At 37.8% G+C, this 15,271-nt stretch overlaps 1 protein-coding gene across 1 annotated transcript; it reads right to left on the bottom strand.

Annotated features, from left to right (window-relative positions):
* Positions 1–374: 374 nt before the first annotated feature.
* On the bottom strand, positions 375–12,664 carry LOC132499913 (ferritin light chain-like). Its single transcript, XM_060114577.1, has 3 exons — positions 12,603–12,664; positions 640–977; positions 375–544 (listed from the first exon to the last, which is right to left on the bottom strand). Exons 1-3 carry the CDS (start codon positions 12,662–12,664, stop codon positions 375–377), a joined length of 570 nt encoding a protein of 189 aa, XP_059970560.1.
* Positions 12,665–15,271: the final 2,607 nt, after the last annotated feature.

A 15,271-nucleotide genomic window follows, 5' to 3' on the forward strand; every position in this document is an offset into this window, starting at 1 on the left:
ACTGAATCAAAATCTCTGGGGCTGGGACCCAGACACCAATGTTTTTCTTCAAAGCTCTTTAGGTAATTCAAACGAGCAGCAAAGCTTGAGAACCAGCCCAATAATTGGAACAAACTTACTTCACACAGATAAAGTGGGGCAATTCATATGTTAAAAGAACGTGAATATATGTATATATTTCTTTTTTTCGCTTTATTCTGTTTGTATTTCAAATAGGCTTTTTTTTTTCCTTCTGCAAAAAGCGTTATTGTTTCCATTTGGTCCAAGTCTTGGGAGAGGGCTCCAGGGCAGTTACAAAGCTGCCTAGTGGCTTCAGAGCGGGGCTTCAGGCAGAAGCTCTGACGCCAGAGGGTCTCCTCAGATGCGGCTGGACTTCAGAGACTCCTGTTTGGCTCGAGGGTGAGCCTTTCAAAGAGATGCTCGCCCAGCACAGCCTGCGGACCAGCCAGCCTGCGGAGGTTGGTCAGGTGGTCGCCCATCTTCTGGATGAGTTTCACCTGCTCCTCCAGGAAGCGGCTCTCCAGGAAGTCACAGAGCTGGGAGTCTGCAAGGCAGGACCCAGGGCGCGCAGATCCGATAGTGCCTGGTTCAGATTCTTCTCCCTAAGAATGGCGGCTTCCACAGCATCCTGGGTTTTACCCCACTCATCCTGAGAAGGCTTCCACGCATCCTGGAAGAGGGCGCGGCCGCAGCACTGGTTTTGCATTTTCAAGAGGCGCTGGGCGCCCTCACACTTCTCCTCAGCCAGCTGGCGAAAAATGTGGCCCATACTGTCCAGAGTCCCATTGTTGCTGTCGAAATAGATGCTCAGAGAGAGGTAAGTGTCCACAGATGCAAGATGAACAGGCGGTGGACGGGGGCCTCCACCTCGGTGGAATAATTCTGACGAACCTGGGAACTCGTGGTTGATCAGGGATAAGGAGCTAAGCTCAAAAACTGGTGTTGGCCTGTCCTGGAGGCTGAGGATAGCTGAGTGTCTGATTCCAAAGGTTGCGAAAGGAAAAAAGGTTGGAGGGTGGTCGGGGGCTGGAGCAAGGAGCGTCCCTGGGTCTGTTCATTCCAAACACTGTTGAAGCAAAAGACAGATCTCCAGGACTGCCGAACGCACTGCCTCAAATAGGCTTTGATATAAATGAACAAGAAGTCCAAGCAAGGACAAAACTTACCCTTCCTCCCACCAAAATAGCTGGTGATACTAGAATCTAGATCTGGGAAGGGATTCTTCCATTACTTTCCTAACATTCCAAGCCACTAGAGCAGTGGTTCTCAAAGTATGGTCACCTTGTAACCAAGCAGTACCCTATGGGGCCTTCCTAGGACAGACCCATCCACCATATCCTCTATTGTAGTTTCTCTCTGAAGTACTCAGATAATAGTATCTCAGGCATATTTCTTGAGTTTTCAGATGCTAAAAACCACCACCCAATGGAAGAAATGAACTCCTTGATGATCAAGAGCATGTAGCCCCCAGACCTTCTGGCACCTAAGGATGGATAAGGTTACCTGCCTTGTGGCCTCAACATCAGCCAATCAGAGGATTGTGCACGAGCTGATCACATGCCCTGGGATGTCCCTCCCTCACCTGGCCTTTAAAAATGCTTTGCTGAAATCCTTTGGAGATTTCAGGGGTTTTGGAACACGGACCACCCCTCTCCTTGCTCGATCCTGCAATAAACCTTTCTCTTCTCCAGACTCCAACCTTTAGGTTTGTTTGGCCTCAGTGTGCTTCAGACACACGAACCAGCATTCAGTAACAACCTGACCAGCTTTACCAGCGTCCCCTGATAATGTGTCAGATATTCAAGTTTTAGGGCCCTATCCCAGCCCTATGGAATCAGCAACTCTAGTGGGGCTCAGTGATCTCTGTTATAACTGGCCCTCCAGATGATTTTTATTCACCTTAAAGTTTAAAAATATCTGCCTTGTCAGCTGCCAAAGCGTCCACCAGCAGGTTAAGGGGAGTGACGCCTGGAAAAGATAGGGAGTAGCCAAGGCAAGTACAGCAGCATTTGCCGTGGTAGTAATGGAGAATGCCTTTTCTCCACTGATTGGCACAGACTAGTATCTGGGAGCAGTGGCAGGGTTATTTAGGATACTTTACAATTCAATGTAGAGTGACCACTTTCCTGGTTTGCCAGGGACTTCCCCTGTGGGAACACTTAAAATCTCATCCTGGCAAACCCCTTAGCCCTGGATTTGAAAAACTTAGGGAATAACATGAAATTTAGGGGAAACATGATCTAGGATTTGGGCAAGTCACAAGTGCTAATTAAAGCGAAGCAAGTATGGACAACATCTAGCCTTCTTTACCCCTTTGTGGGAAGGTAAATCTGATTGGGTGAAAGGACTTATTGTTAAGAAATCTTTGTAGAAACATCCCCTTCTGCTTAGTCCTCTGGTTCTCAGTTCTGGCTAGACACTGGCATCGTCTGAGGAGATTTAAAGTTATTTTATTGGTCTAGGATGACCAACAGTCAGTGTGAGGGTTTTTAAAAAGTGCTTCAGATGATTCTAATATGCAGCCAAATTTAGGTGCCACTGCTTAAGCTTTTGAACCACTGCTACTTTTTTCACCTCATCTTCCTATGAGAATACCCAACTGTAGTTGAGGTTTGTTGTTTTTTTCTTTTTCTTTTTTTAACTCTCTTATTATAAGATTTACTGTCTTAAATAAGATTGAATGGACAGAAAATCCTGCTAGTCCATCTGGTATAGCTAGATACTTAGAATAATATCGTTAAGATATATACCATTTAAGTACTGTGACTGGCCTTTTTAAAATTAACATATGCATTGAATTAGTACAATCTCTTTTGAAGTTGTCATGTTGGGGAGCTATACCTGTAATCTGCTGCCATTACTAAATATCTGGACAACTCTTATTAGGAATTGTTTTTAAACATCTTTAGGGATTAAAACCAAGAGTGCTGTATTATTTCTACTGGGACCACAAAAACCTCACAAAGTTTCCCCACTGTACCTTCTACACCCATCTCTAACCCTTGGCAATTTCTAATCTGTTCTCCATCTCCACAGTTTTGTTATTTTAAGAATAATATGTAAACATAATCATGAATTACTTAATCTTTGGAGATTGGCTTTTAAAAATTTTTTCTTCAGCATCATTCCCTTGAAGTTCATTTTAATTTTTGCATATATTAATAATTTGTTCCTTATCGTTGCTCGGTAGTATTCTATCATAAGATTTTATCACAATTTGTTTCAACATTCATCCATTGAAAGACATTTGGGTAGTTGCCAGTTATTGGCTATTATAAATAAAACTGCTCTGAACATTTATGTGTAAGTTTCTGTGGGAACTTAATTAAGTTTTTGTTTCTTTTGGATAAATGCTCAAGAGTACAATTACTGCATTGTAGGGTGAATCTACTTTTAGGATTAAAAGAGACTGTCAAGCTGTTTCTCAGAGTGGCTAAACCATTTTATTTTCCCACCAGTGACGTGATATAACTTTTCTACGTACTCGCCAGCATTTGATGTTGTCACTATAATTTTAGTTATTCTCTGATATCTCATTATGGTCTTAATTTGCATTTCCCTAATGCTAATGATGTTGAGCATCTTTTCATGTGCTTCTTTGCCATGTGTATATTCTCTTCCATGAAATGTCTGTTCCTGTCTTCTGCCTATTTTCTAGTTGGATTTTTTTAAGTTGTTTGGAGAGTTCTTTGTATATTATAGATACAAGTCATCTGTCTCATATGGGATTTTCAAATATGTTTTCCCACTGTGTAATTTGAGTTTTCATCCACTTAAAAGGATCTTCTATGAAGCATTTTTAACTCATTTTGATGAGATCCAATGTATCAGTTTTTGCTTTTATTGATCATACTTTCGGTGTCAAGTCTAAGAATTATTCACCTAGTTCTAGATGCCAAAGATTTTCTCCTATTTTTTTTTCAAAAAATGTCCTGCTTTTACATTTAAGACTATGATCCACTTTGATTTAATTTTTGTGTAAGGTGTGGAGGTTTAGGTTAAGGTTCATTTTTTGTTTGTTTTTGTCGAGGGATGTCCAACTGTTTCAGTACTATTTTTTGAAATGTCTATTCTTCCTTGATAGCTTTTGCACTGCTGTCAAAAACAGGTTAAATGTATTTATGTCAGTCTGTTTCTGGGTTCTCTATTCCATTCCATTGATCTATGTATCTACCCTCCAAAATTGCTGCAAAGTCTTGAAATTGGGTGGATTAATTCCTCCCATTTTAATCTTCCTTTACAAATTGTTTTAGCTATTCTTCAGCCTCTTCTTACCATATAAATCTTAGAAAAAGCTTGTCTATATCCGCAAAAACCTTGAGGGCATTTTAAGAGTAATTGTGTTAAGCCTCTTAACTTGGGGAGAATTGACATCTTTATTATGTTGTGTTTTCTAATCCATGAACAAGGTATGTCTCCCTATTTGTTTGGGACTTTAAATGTTTTCTTCATCAGCATTTTGTAATTTTCAGTATAGAGGTCCTATAAATGTCTTATTGGGCTTGTATTTAAGTATTTATTTAGGTCAGTTGTCAATGGCATCACATATTTTAATTTAAGCTTCTACACATTTGTTATTAATATATAATGTGATAAAATTGTGTTGATCTTGTACTCTAAAACATTTACAGACTAATATTATTTCTCAAGCTTTTTGTGGATTCCTTGGTATTTTCTCCATTTAGATTATCATCTCCTCTTCAGACACCGAGAGTTTTACTTTTCCTTAGGCAATATAATAGGATATATTACTCTTCAACATTCAGTAGGATATATTCCTTCCTATTCAACATAGTAGGAATAGTCCTTTTATCTTTTAAATGAACTTTTTAAAAATTTAACTTTTAAATGTATGTATTTATTTATTTTTGCTTTATTTTCTTACTAGAACCTCCAGTAATATATTTAATAAAAGTGGTGAGAGCAGATATCCGTGCCTTGTTTCTGATCTTACAGAGAATACATTCAGTCTTTCACAGTTAAATATAATGTCGGTATAGGTTGTTTGTAGATCATCTTTATGAGTTTCAGTATGTTCCTTTTCTATTCCTAGTTTGCTTGGAGTTCATTTTTCTTCTTTTGTTAAAATCATGAATGAGATTGGATTTTGTCAAGTGCTTTCTCTGCATTATTGGATAGGATCACATGACTTTTCCCTTTAATCTATTGGATATGGTGGATAATATTGTTTGATTTTCAAATATTTAACCAACTTTGCATAACTAGAATAAATGCCACTTGGTCATGGTATATTATTCTTTTTATATATTTCTGGATTTAATTTGCTAATATTTGGCAGAGGATTTTTACAGCCAATTTCATAAAAAATATTGGTCTGTAGTTTTCTTCTTTCTATACTATCCCTGTCCGGTTTTGGTATCAAGGTAATACTGGCTTCATAAATTTAATTAGGAACTGTTCCTTCTACTTCTCTTTCTTATCAAATCATGTAAAATTGGTGTTAATTCTTTATGTCTTGGGTAAAAGTGAAACATCTAAACCTGAATATTCCTTTTGGGAGTTTTTAAATGAAAAACCAGTGTTTCTAATGGTTACAGGAAAATTGAGATTATCTATTTCATCTTGGCTGAGTTTTGGTAGTTTTGAGCGTAGAAGCATTGGCCCATTTCACCTACATTTTTGAATTTATAGTGTAGACTTGTTCATAACAACTTGTCCCTTATTAACCTGCAGGATATGTCATGGTATCCCTGGTTGCATTTCTGATACCTGTGATTTGTGCCATCCATCTTTTTATCTTTATCAGTTTTGCTAGATCTTTATTGATTAGATTGTTTATTTCCAAGAACCAGCCTTTTGTTTCATTGATTTTCCCCCCTATTTTCCTGTTTTCAGTTTCATGGATTTCTATTTCATCTTTATTATTTCCTTCTTTCTGCTTGTTTAGTGTTTTTTTCCTCTTCCTTTTTTACTGTTGTAATATAGAAAATTAGATTATTGCTTTGAAACACTTTCTTTCCCAATTTAGTGCTATAAACTTCCCTTTCAGCATTGCTTTCACTTCATTCTGCAAACTTTGATCTGTTATATCTCCATTTTCTTTTATTCTATGCATTAAACAATATTTCCTTGATGCTGTCTTTTTTTACCCATGAGATATTTGGAATTGTGATGTTTAGTTTTCATGTGATTGAAGACTTTCCTGTTGTCTTTCTGTTATTGATTTCTAGTCTGATTCCATTATGGCTAGAGAACATACTCTATGATTTTAATTCTTTTAAATCTGCTAATTTTTTATGAATATATAAATGAAAGAAATAAGAAAACCTCTGAGTCTTAGCATCCAACACTTAGGCACATTACAATTTAAATCTGCTAAGGTTCTTTTTATTGCCCAGTATATAGTATATGAGTGAATATTCCATGGACACTTGAATATGTATTCTGCTGTCACTGAGTGTGTTCTTTAAATGTCAGTTATATCCTATTGATTGATGATGTTTTCATTTCTTCCATATTCTTGCTGATTTTTCTCTCTGGTAGTTCTATAAATTGCTGTGCTGAAGTCTCAAATCATAATTGTAGATTTAAAATTTTCTCCTTTTACTACTTTTTTCAGTGTTTGCTTCATATATTTTGAAGTTCTGTTGTTTGGTGCACACACATTTAGTATCATTAGGTCATCTAGGTGGATTATTCCTGTTATCTTTATGTAATGACCCTGTTTGCCCCTAATAATTTCCTTTGCTCTGAAGTCTACTTTATCTGATATTAATATAGCCATTCCTACTTTTTCTGATTAACATTCACATGATATATCATTATCTTCCTTTTACTTTGAACTACCTATATCATGATGTTTAAAGTAAACTTCTTATAGACAGTATATAGTTGGATCATGCTTGTGAATTTTTAATCTACTCTTCCAATCTCTGTCTTTGACTTGGTTATTTAGATCATTTACAGTTAATGTAATTATTGCTATGTTAAAGATTAGGTCTACCATTTTATTTTTTGTTTTGTCTTTTACCTTAGTTTCTCAATCCTGTGTTTCTCTTATTTTGCCTGGTGGGTTACTTAAACATTTTTTAATAAGTCCATTTTAATTTAATTTATTTATAATCATTTGTGTATACTGTTTGTATAGTTTTCTTAGTGCTTACTTTTGGCATCACAGTATACATATGTAACTTACCATAGCCTACTGGAATCAGTGTTTTATTACTTCAAGTGAAGTTCCAAAATTTTACTTCCATTTAGTCTCTTAATATTCCCCAGTTTTAAAGTATGATTTTCTGTAGTATTTCCTTTCTCTACATTGAGAACCACATCAGATGGTGTCATAATATTTGCTTTGACCATTATATAGTATTTAAGAAACTCATGAGGCTAATGATATTCTCTTATATATACCCCATTTGTTTTCACCCATTCCATTGTTCCCCTTTTCTTTCTGAAGTTCCCAGTCTTCTGTTATTGTTTTTTTTTTATGTTTTCATAACATTAGGTGATATCTGGGCTTTCCAGTGCCATTGGATATGAGTTTCAGGAAACACTGAGTCTGGCTCACTTAATGCTGCTGAGTTGGAGGGTTTGTATATGTTGGGCCTGTTGGTGCAGCAGGTGCTAGCAGATTAGACTAATGTTGATGGGACTAGTGCCACAGGAGGATGGGTTCCCATTCAGGCTATGCTGCTGCTACAGTAGATCAAGTCCCCCTCTACCCCAAGTGTGGGGCAGTGACCTGCTGCTGTCACTGCTTTGTATTAGGCTGCTTTTGCCTCAGGTGTGTGGTGGAATCCCTTGGAAGCTGCTGTCAATCACAAGGTTAAATTCATTTCCGAAATACTTAAGTATAAATATATAGCCTGGCTCCTATAGGACCCCTGTAATAGTTTTTTATTGCTTTCATACAAATTACCACAAATATAGTGACTCAAAACAATGTCAATTTATTACCTTACAAGTCTGACATTGGTCTCAATTGAGTAAAGTAAAAGTGTTGGCAGGATCGACAGATGAATGGATAAAGATGTGGCACATATATACAATGGAATATTACTTAGCCATAAAAAGAAGTGAAATTGAGTTATTTGTAGTGAGGTGGATTGACCTAGAGACTGTCATACAGAGTGAAGTAAGTCAGAAAGAGAAAAACAAATACCGTATGCTAACACATATATATGGAATCTAAAAAAAAGAAAAAATGGTTATGAAGAACCTAGGGGGCAGGGCAGGAATAAAGACGCAGCCATAGAGAGTGGACTTGTGGACACAGGGAGGGGGAAGGGTAATCTGGGATGAAGTGAGAGAGTGTCATGGACATATATACACTACCAAATGTAAAATAGATAGCTAGTGGGAAGCAGCCGCAAAGCACAGGGAGATCAGCTCTGTGCTTTGTGTCCACCTACAGGGGTGCGATCGGGAATGGAGGGTGGTAGGGAGATGCAAGAGGGAGGAGATATGGGGATATATGTATACGTATAGCTGATTCACTTTGTTATGAAGCAGAAACTAACACACCATTGTAAATCAGTTCTACTCCAATATAGATGGTTAAAAAAGAAAAAAAAAGTGTTGGCAGAGCTACATTCTTTTCTGGAGGCTCTTAGGGGTGTTTCTGTTCCCTGGACTTTATCCGCTTCCAGCGATCACTTGTAGTCCTTGACTCAGAGTCCCCTTTCTCCACCTACAAAACCCAAAATGTTGAATCTCTCTGATTCTGCTTCTATTAGGACATCTCTCTCTTTCTCTTTCTACAGTTGGGAATGGTTTTCTACTTTTAAGGACTCATGCAATTAGATTTGTTCCATGAGGTAATCCAGGATAATCTTTCTATCTCAAGGTCTATAACTTCAGCCATATCTGCAAAGTCCTCTTCACCATGTAAGGTAACATATTAATAGGTTCTAGGGATTAGGGTGAGGGCATTTTTAGGAGCCATTATGCTCCCTACCACACCCTTAACAAGTGACTTTGAGAAAATTACTGAGATTTTTAAAGCCTTACTTTCCTCAAACATAAAATGGAAAGAAAGCTAACTAATTAACATCATGAAAGTGAAACAGTATATATGAAATCAACTAATTCAAAAAATAAGATTTCTTCTTTTTCTTTATGATTTACATGATTCTCAGAGTTCAGTTACTTGAAGAGTTACTTTTTTTTAAAACAGAACTAAGGAATTTCAGGGTTCAGGTGCTGTAAGATTGTCTGAATTATCTGAGTAACAATTAGCTAAGCACAGGTGTAAAGCATTTGATTTACTCCTTGGTTTTCTTTATCTTCTCATCCCAGTAAATGCAAATCCCTTTTCTAGCTCCAGCCAGTAGAGTCAGAGCTCGTGTTACTGTTTAACTAAAGTTCAATTTAAATTCTCTCTACATCTCCAGATTCTCGGCCCTGGTTGCATATTATAATCACCTGGGGAGATTTCAAGGACTACTGATGCCAAATTTCTACCTATCATGGATATTTGAGGAGGGACCTGGAATGAAATGCTCTAGCTTATGGTTTTTGGAACCAAATCATAGTCTACACTGAGCCAAATTATTTGCAAGATCACCTCTAAAAAGGAATTTATCTGTGGTGACTAATGCTCTTCCTTTGTCAGTATGCTTGATTTGTCCCTCTTTGGGGGAGAAAAGAGGGGGAAATAAACCCCAGCAGTTGTGCTCCCTGAATTATAACCTGATGCTGTGGAATTAGTGTTGGCTTAGAGTGCACATCTTCGGATACCCATTCTCTCTCCTGCTTCCTTGCATGAACTTATATCCTTGGGCAGTGTTTCATCCACCACCCTCTTTTGCTTCTAATCTTAGCAAGTAAAGTCTCCCCTTAATGAAATAGCATTTCATGAGGCTTACTGGGAGCATAGGTCTGTTCCAGACCTATCCTATGTTAGCTAAAGCAGATATAAGTGATGTATTTTTGGCATTCATCCTTGTGGGTTGGAAAGAGAAGACAGAATTTTATCTTTAGGTGTCATCTGACTGGACAAATGGGCTCTTTCCCTCTGCTGCCTACCATGTAAAAACCTGAGGGTGTTACCTCTAGACGGTATCTTCTAGTTATCAAAATAGTTCAGATAAGTCAAATTTCTCAGTAAAAGATGACAAAACTAGGGCTTAGGTGGTTAATTTTCTATGTCAATTTGTCTGGGCCACCATGCCCAGTTATTTGGTCAGATATTATTCTGGATATTTCTGTGATGGTGTTTTCGTGTTTTTTACAATTTTATTTATTTATTTATTTATATTTTTGGCTGCGTTGGGTCTTCATTGTCACACGTGGGCTTTCTCTATTTGCAGCAAGCGAGGGCTACTCTTTGTTGTGGTGTGCAGGCTTCTCATTGCAGTGGCTTCTCTTGTTGCAGAGCATGGGCTCTAGGTGCACGGGCTCAGTAGCTGTGGTGCACAGGCTTATTTGCTCTACGGCACATGGGATCTTCCCAGACCAGGGCTCAAACCTGTGTCCCCTGCATTTGCAGGCAGATTCTTAACCACTGCGCCACCAGGGTAGTCACTGTGATGGTGTTTTTGGATGAAATTCATATTTAAATTGGTGTTGGACTTTGAGTACAGCAGATTATCCTCCATAGTATGGGTGCGCCTCATCCAATCAGTTGAAGCTCTTAATAAAACAAAGACTGACCTCCCTGTTGCAAAAAGGAATTCTGCCAGAAGACTTACAGAAATTGAACTGCAACTCTTCCTAGAGTCTCTAGACACCCTAACCTGCAGATTTTGAATTGACCAAGCCTCTATTATTGTGTGAACCAATTGTTTAAAATCTCTCTCTCTCTTTCTCTATCTTTATATAGATATGGATATAGATCTAGGTATCAATATTGATATCTATATCTATCAATATATATGGGCACATTGTATACACATGCTGTTGGTTCTGTTTTTCTGGAGAAGCTTGACTAATATAGTGGCCCATATAAATAAAAGGATGAACCCAAGTTCACCCAGGTAGAAAGTAGTACAATGAGAACTGGAACTTAAGGCCTCATGACTCATTCAGCTGTGAACACTGACCCAGAACTGGGGTCCGCAAACTCTGGCCCACTGATCAGATCTCGCTTGACTCCTGGTTTTGTACATAACATTTTGCTTGAACACAGCCACACCCATTCATTAACGTATGGTGCATGGCTGTTTCTGTGCTACAGCAGTAGATAGGCAGTTGCAACGGAAAGATATGGTACACAACATCCAAAATATTTACTATCTGACCCTTTACAGAAAAGATCTGCTGACCCTTGCTCTAGGATGCCATCTGATTTCTGATAACACAGAGGAGAATAATTCATGCACATTGGGGTTGGTTGTTAATCTCATGTCCTCCTTAGGTCAAAGATCTCTTAAATGCTCACCCTTGCAATAGCCAGCTTGGGGAGCATTGTCTGAGGATGCAGAAATATTTCTTGCCAGGTCTTTCCAATCCACACTGCTCCCTGACTATGGTTCTTAAAACCTATTTTTTTAAAAAAAATTTATTGGAATATAGTTGATTTACAGTGTTGTGGTGTTAATCTCACGTGTACAGCAAAGTGAATCCGTTATACATATACATATATCCACTTTTAGTTTTTTTTAGAGTCATTTCCAAATAGCCCGTTACAGAGTATTGAGTGGAGTTCCCTGTGCTAATAAGAAGAGCAGGTTCTTATTAGTTATCTATTTTATGTATAGCAGTGTGTATATTTCCGCCCCAGTCTCCCAATTTAGCCTCCCCACCACAATCCCCTGGTAACCCTAAGTTTGTTTTCTACATCCCTGCCTCTACTTCTAAAACCTGTCTATTTTAACCAACTACCACTCATTGCTTACTGTCTCTGGCTTCATGTACTTCATAATAAATCTATCTCTTGTTCAATCCTGGATGACATGTTCCAAGGACTGAGATAATATCTTATTCTACATAACTTGTCCTTGATATTGTCTAGCTTGGGGTCTTCATCTATGTCCCAAAGAAGACAGTCACACTCTGTCTTCTAGTACTACTAATAATACCACATTTTATGGCATGAATTTGACCCAATGCACTGAACTATCCCTTTAGAAACTGTATGCAACCTGTCACTGGGTTTTAGCACCGGGATAGAGCTCAAATTAGTGTTCATATTTAAACAAATCTACTTGACCAGAAACTTTTTGTCTCACCATTTATTTTATTACACAAGTAACTTCTCTCTTTGCATCTATGATGTAAATATTTTTAATTTCCTAAATTATCTGAAAAATTATTTAGAGCTTCCATTTCAGTAGGCATTGGAATTGCTGTGTTATGACTATTTCATTATTTTATTTCCAAATGTTAAATTAGGCTTCAAGCTTTGGCCAAGAGTAGACAGGAAAGGGTTTTAAAAGAAATGAAGAATGGGAAAGACTTCTGATGCAACGGAGACTTAATAAAGATTTGCTTTTGAATCAAGAATTTATAATAAAGGTTTGATTTTGAATCAATAAGTTATGTGATTGCAAAATAGCTCCCTGGTAAAATTCCATTCTTTTGTAATCATTAAGTACAGAAATTAACCATCAAAATATGCAGTGATCTTTTTCATTTTCTAAAAACAAACCTATATCTAGATGAGAGAATTCATTTCATAACTCAGGCTCTGGACTTACGACTCCAAGTCCTGTTTTCTTTCAACCATGCCTGCTAAGGTTCTGTCTAACTTCTTGAGCATGAGGTAATGGCTTCAGCTTTCATCTCCTTACTCAGTATATAGCTTGGTGACTAAGAGTAAGGGATCTAAACCTTGAGAACTTGGGTTCCAATCTTGACTCTAAAATTTACTTGTTGAGTACTCTTGAGCATGTTATCTGTTTTTGCCTCAGTTTTCTCATCTATAATATAGAGATAACATTACTTCTCTCAGCGAGTTGCTATGAGGGTTAAAAAAGAAAATTCATACAATGCAAGAATTTATCAGTTCTTGGAACACAATAAATACTGAAAAGAAATGTTAGCCATTATCAAGGGCCCCTCATTTTATGGATAATATAGATTAGTTTATATAGGTCTAATATTTACATATACATAAATATTTTGTACCTATATGTGTGTATACGTTCTTCTTAGAAATTGAGCAGTCAACATTCACATCTAAAAGTATGTGCTCTGTGAAATGTAGATCTCCTGTGTACAGACACAGTGCTGTAGTTATCTATTGCTACATAATAAAGAAGTCCAAACTTAGTGGTGAAATAAACAAAAATTTTAATATGTGCCCAGATTCTGTGGGTCAGCAATTCAAACAGTACGCAGAGGAGATGGCTTGTCTCTACTCTGTGACTGATGTCTGAAACCTCAGCTCATGAGGATTCAAATGGCTGGGGCTGCAATCATCTAGATAATTTTAATTCACATGTCTGGCCCTTGAGATGGGATGACTTGAAGACTGGGCCCAACAAGGACTGTTGCCTGGAGTGCCTACAGATGGCTGCCCATGTGGCTTGGACTTCTCATAACGTGGTAGTTAGGATTCAAGCTAGAGTATCCCAAGAATGAGCGTTCAGGGTTGAAGCATTCCAGGAGAATCATGCAAATGGTGCATGACCTTTTATGACCTAGTCTTAGATGTTACATAGCATCACTTTATACTATTGCAGGTGTTGGAGACCTTTTTCCATAAAGTATCAGACGGTCAATATTTTAGGCTTTACACGCCATACAGTCTCTTTTGCAACTACTTAGCTCCGCTGCTGTGATGTGAAAACAGACACAAACAATACATACACTAAGGAACATGGCTGTGTTCCAATCAAGCTTCATTTATAAAAGCCGGTAGAGGCCTAGATTTGGCCCACCAGCCATAATTTACTGACCCCTGCTCTATTGTTTGAAGCCATGGAAAGCCTGCCCAAATTCAAGGGGAAATGCCCACATCTGGATGTGAAGAATGGCAACGAATCTGAGACCTTGTATTAAAACCACTACATATGGGATACTTAGAAGAAGATCTGTCTGCATACCTTGTTTCTCCCATGTATGGTGGATATGAGGTATTGGCACATGCTACATCTCTGTAAGCCTGGGTCAAGGTCAAAGTTGGAATCTGAACTCAATGACCTTGATATCTGGAAGAATTGGTAACTCTACTTATGATATCCTTACACTCCTTACCCATATAAATACACCACAAAAGATAGATTTCAAGTAAACAGTTGCTTTATGGCAGATTTTTATTATGTCTCCATTGACTGAATTATTCCATTTTGGTTAGAAACATGAGTTTTGTTTCTTTCCTAAAGAGATCTGCAACTTTTCAGATGTGGCATTTCATTCTAATGAGAGGATGATGTAGGTTTTTATAAACGGAAAAAGCAGGGCAGGCTGAGTTCACTCAGATCATACCAATACTTACAGGAATAACCAAAACTGGAACACAGGCTTCCAGGTTTTCCCGTCCTGTGCTCTTTCGGGTAGGTGCCATTGTCTGCTGGGCCTGGCAGTAATAAGTTTTGACCTTTACCTCTCTACACTCTTGTGAAGTGGTTTTGGGCTTTGTTAGCTTTCTTATGAGTTTGTACTAAATTGTGTCCATAAAGTAGGCTGAATTCCTCAGGGAAGGATGATAGCTGTTACTGTGTTATTACTGCAAATGTTGTGTTGGTTACTTTTTTTTCTTTTCTTTTGTCCAGTTGTATCCTGAACTTAAAAGTTATATTATCTGAAATGAACGATGTGCATCTGGTGGAAAACACTAATTTAAGGGATGAAAATTCCTGATGATTGCTTCAGTCAACCCTTAATACACACTGAGCTTCATTAGTAAATAGACAACTCTCAGACCTTTCCCTTGGAAGAGGTCGCATAATCAGGCTTTGTGTTGATTTCGCATTCTGTTCGTTAGAGACAGAACAAAGTAGAATAATTGGCTGGTACAGGGAAAGCAGAAAGAACTTTCTTCTATTTTGGTGATGCATCCCGTAATAAGGGTTGAAAATGAGACTGGAGGTAAAAACGTGAAACTCAGAAGAGCAAAGGAGAGAGGATATTGTTTCTTTGAAAATATTCTTTCAGTATTGGCCCAGATGAAATATGAAGCTGAGGAAATTTTTTTTTAAAATGATGATTTTTGTGTTAACAATGTGAGTGTGGAATTAGTAAGAATCAGAAAGCAAGCATCCTTTTCCACCAAGGACTTGGGAGCAAGTGAAACCATAAATACTCCCGGTTCTTGGAAACCCTTTTGGAGCAGTAATCAGAGAAGGGTAAAGGCAAAGCCTCAGAGCAGAGGTGTTCAGAGCAAAGGGATAGGAGGAGAACAAAAGGAGAGTGGATATTTTTA

Source organism: Mesoplodon densirostris, chromosome 12, assembly GCF_025265405.1.
Source record: "Mesoplodon densirostris isolate mMesDen1 chromosome 12, mMesDen1 primary haplotype, whole genome shotgun sequence".
Classification (NCBI taxonomy): Eukaryota; Metazoa; Chordata; class Mammalia; order Artiodactyla; family Ziphiidae; genus Mesoplodon; species Mesoplodon densirostris.

Excerpts from the sequence above, each read along its gene's own strand:
- LOC132499913 (XM_060114577.1), bottom strand. The coding sequence starts at position 12,664 with ATGCTCAAGAAGTTAGACAGAACCTTAGCAGGCATGGTTGAAAGAAAA. Across the intron at positions 978-12,602 it reads AGAAAACAGGACTTGGAGTC|ACACTCAGCTATCCTCAGCC; the intron begins GTAAGTCCAGAG and ends CTTTGGAATCAG. Across the intron at positions 545-639 it reads GCCTTCTCAGGATGAGTGGG|ACTCCCAGCTCTGTGACTTC; the intron begins GTAAAACCCAGG and ends CCTGCCTTGCAG.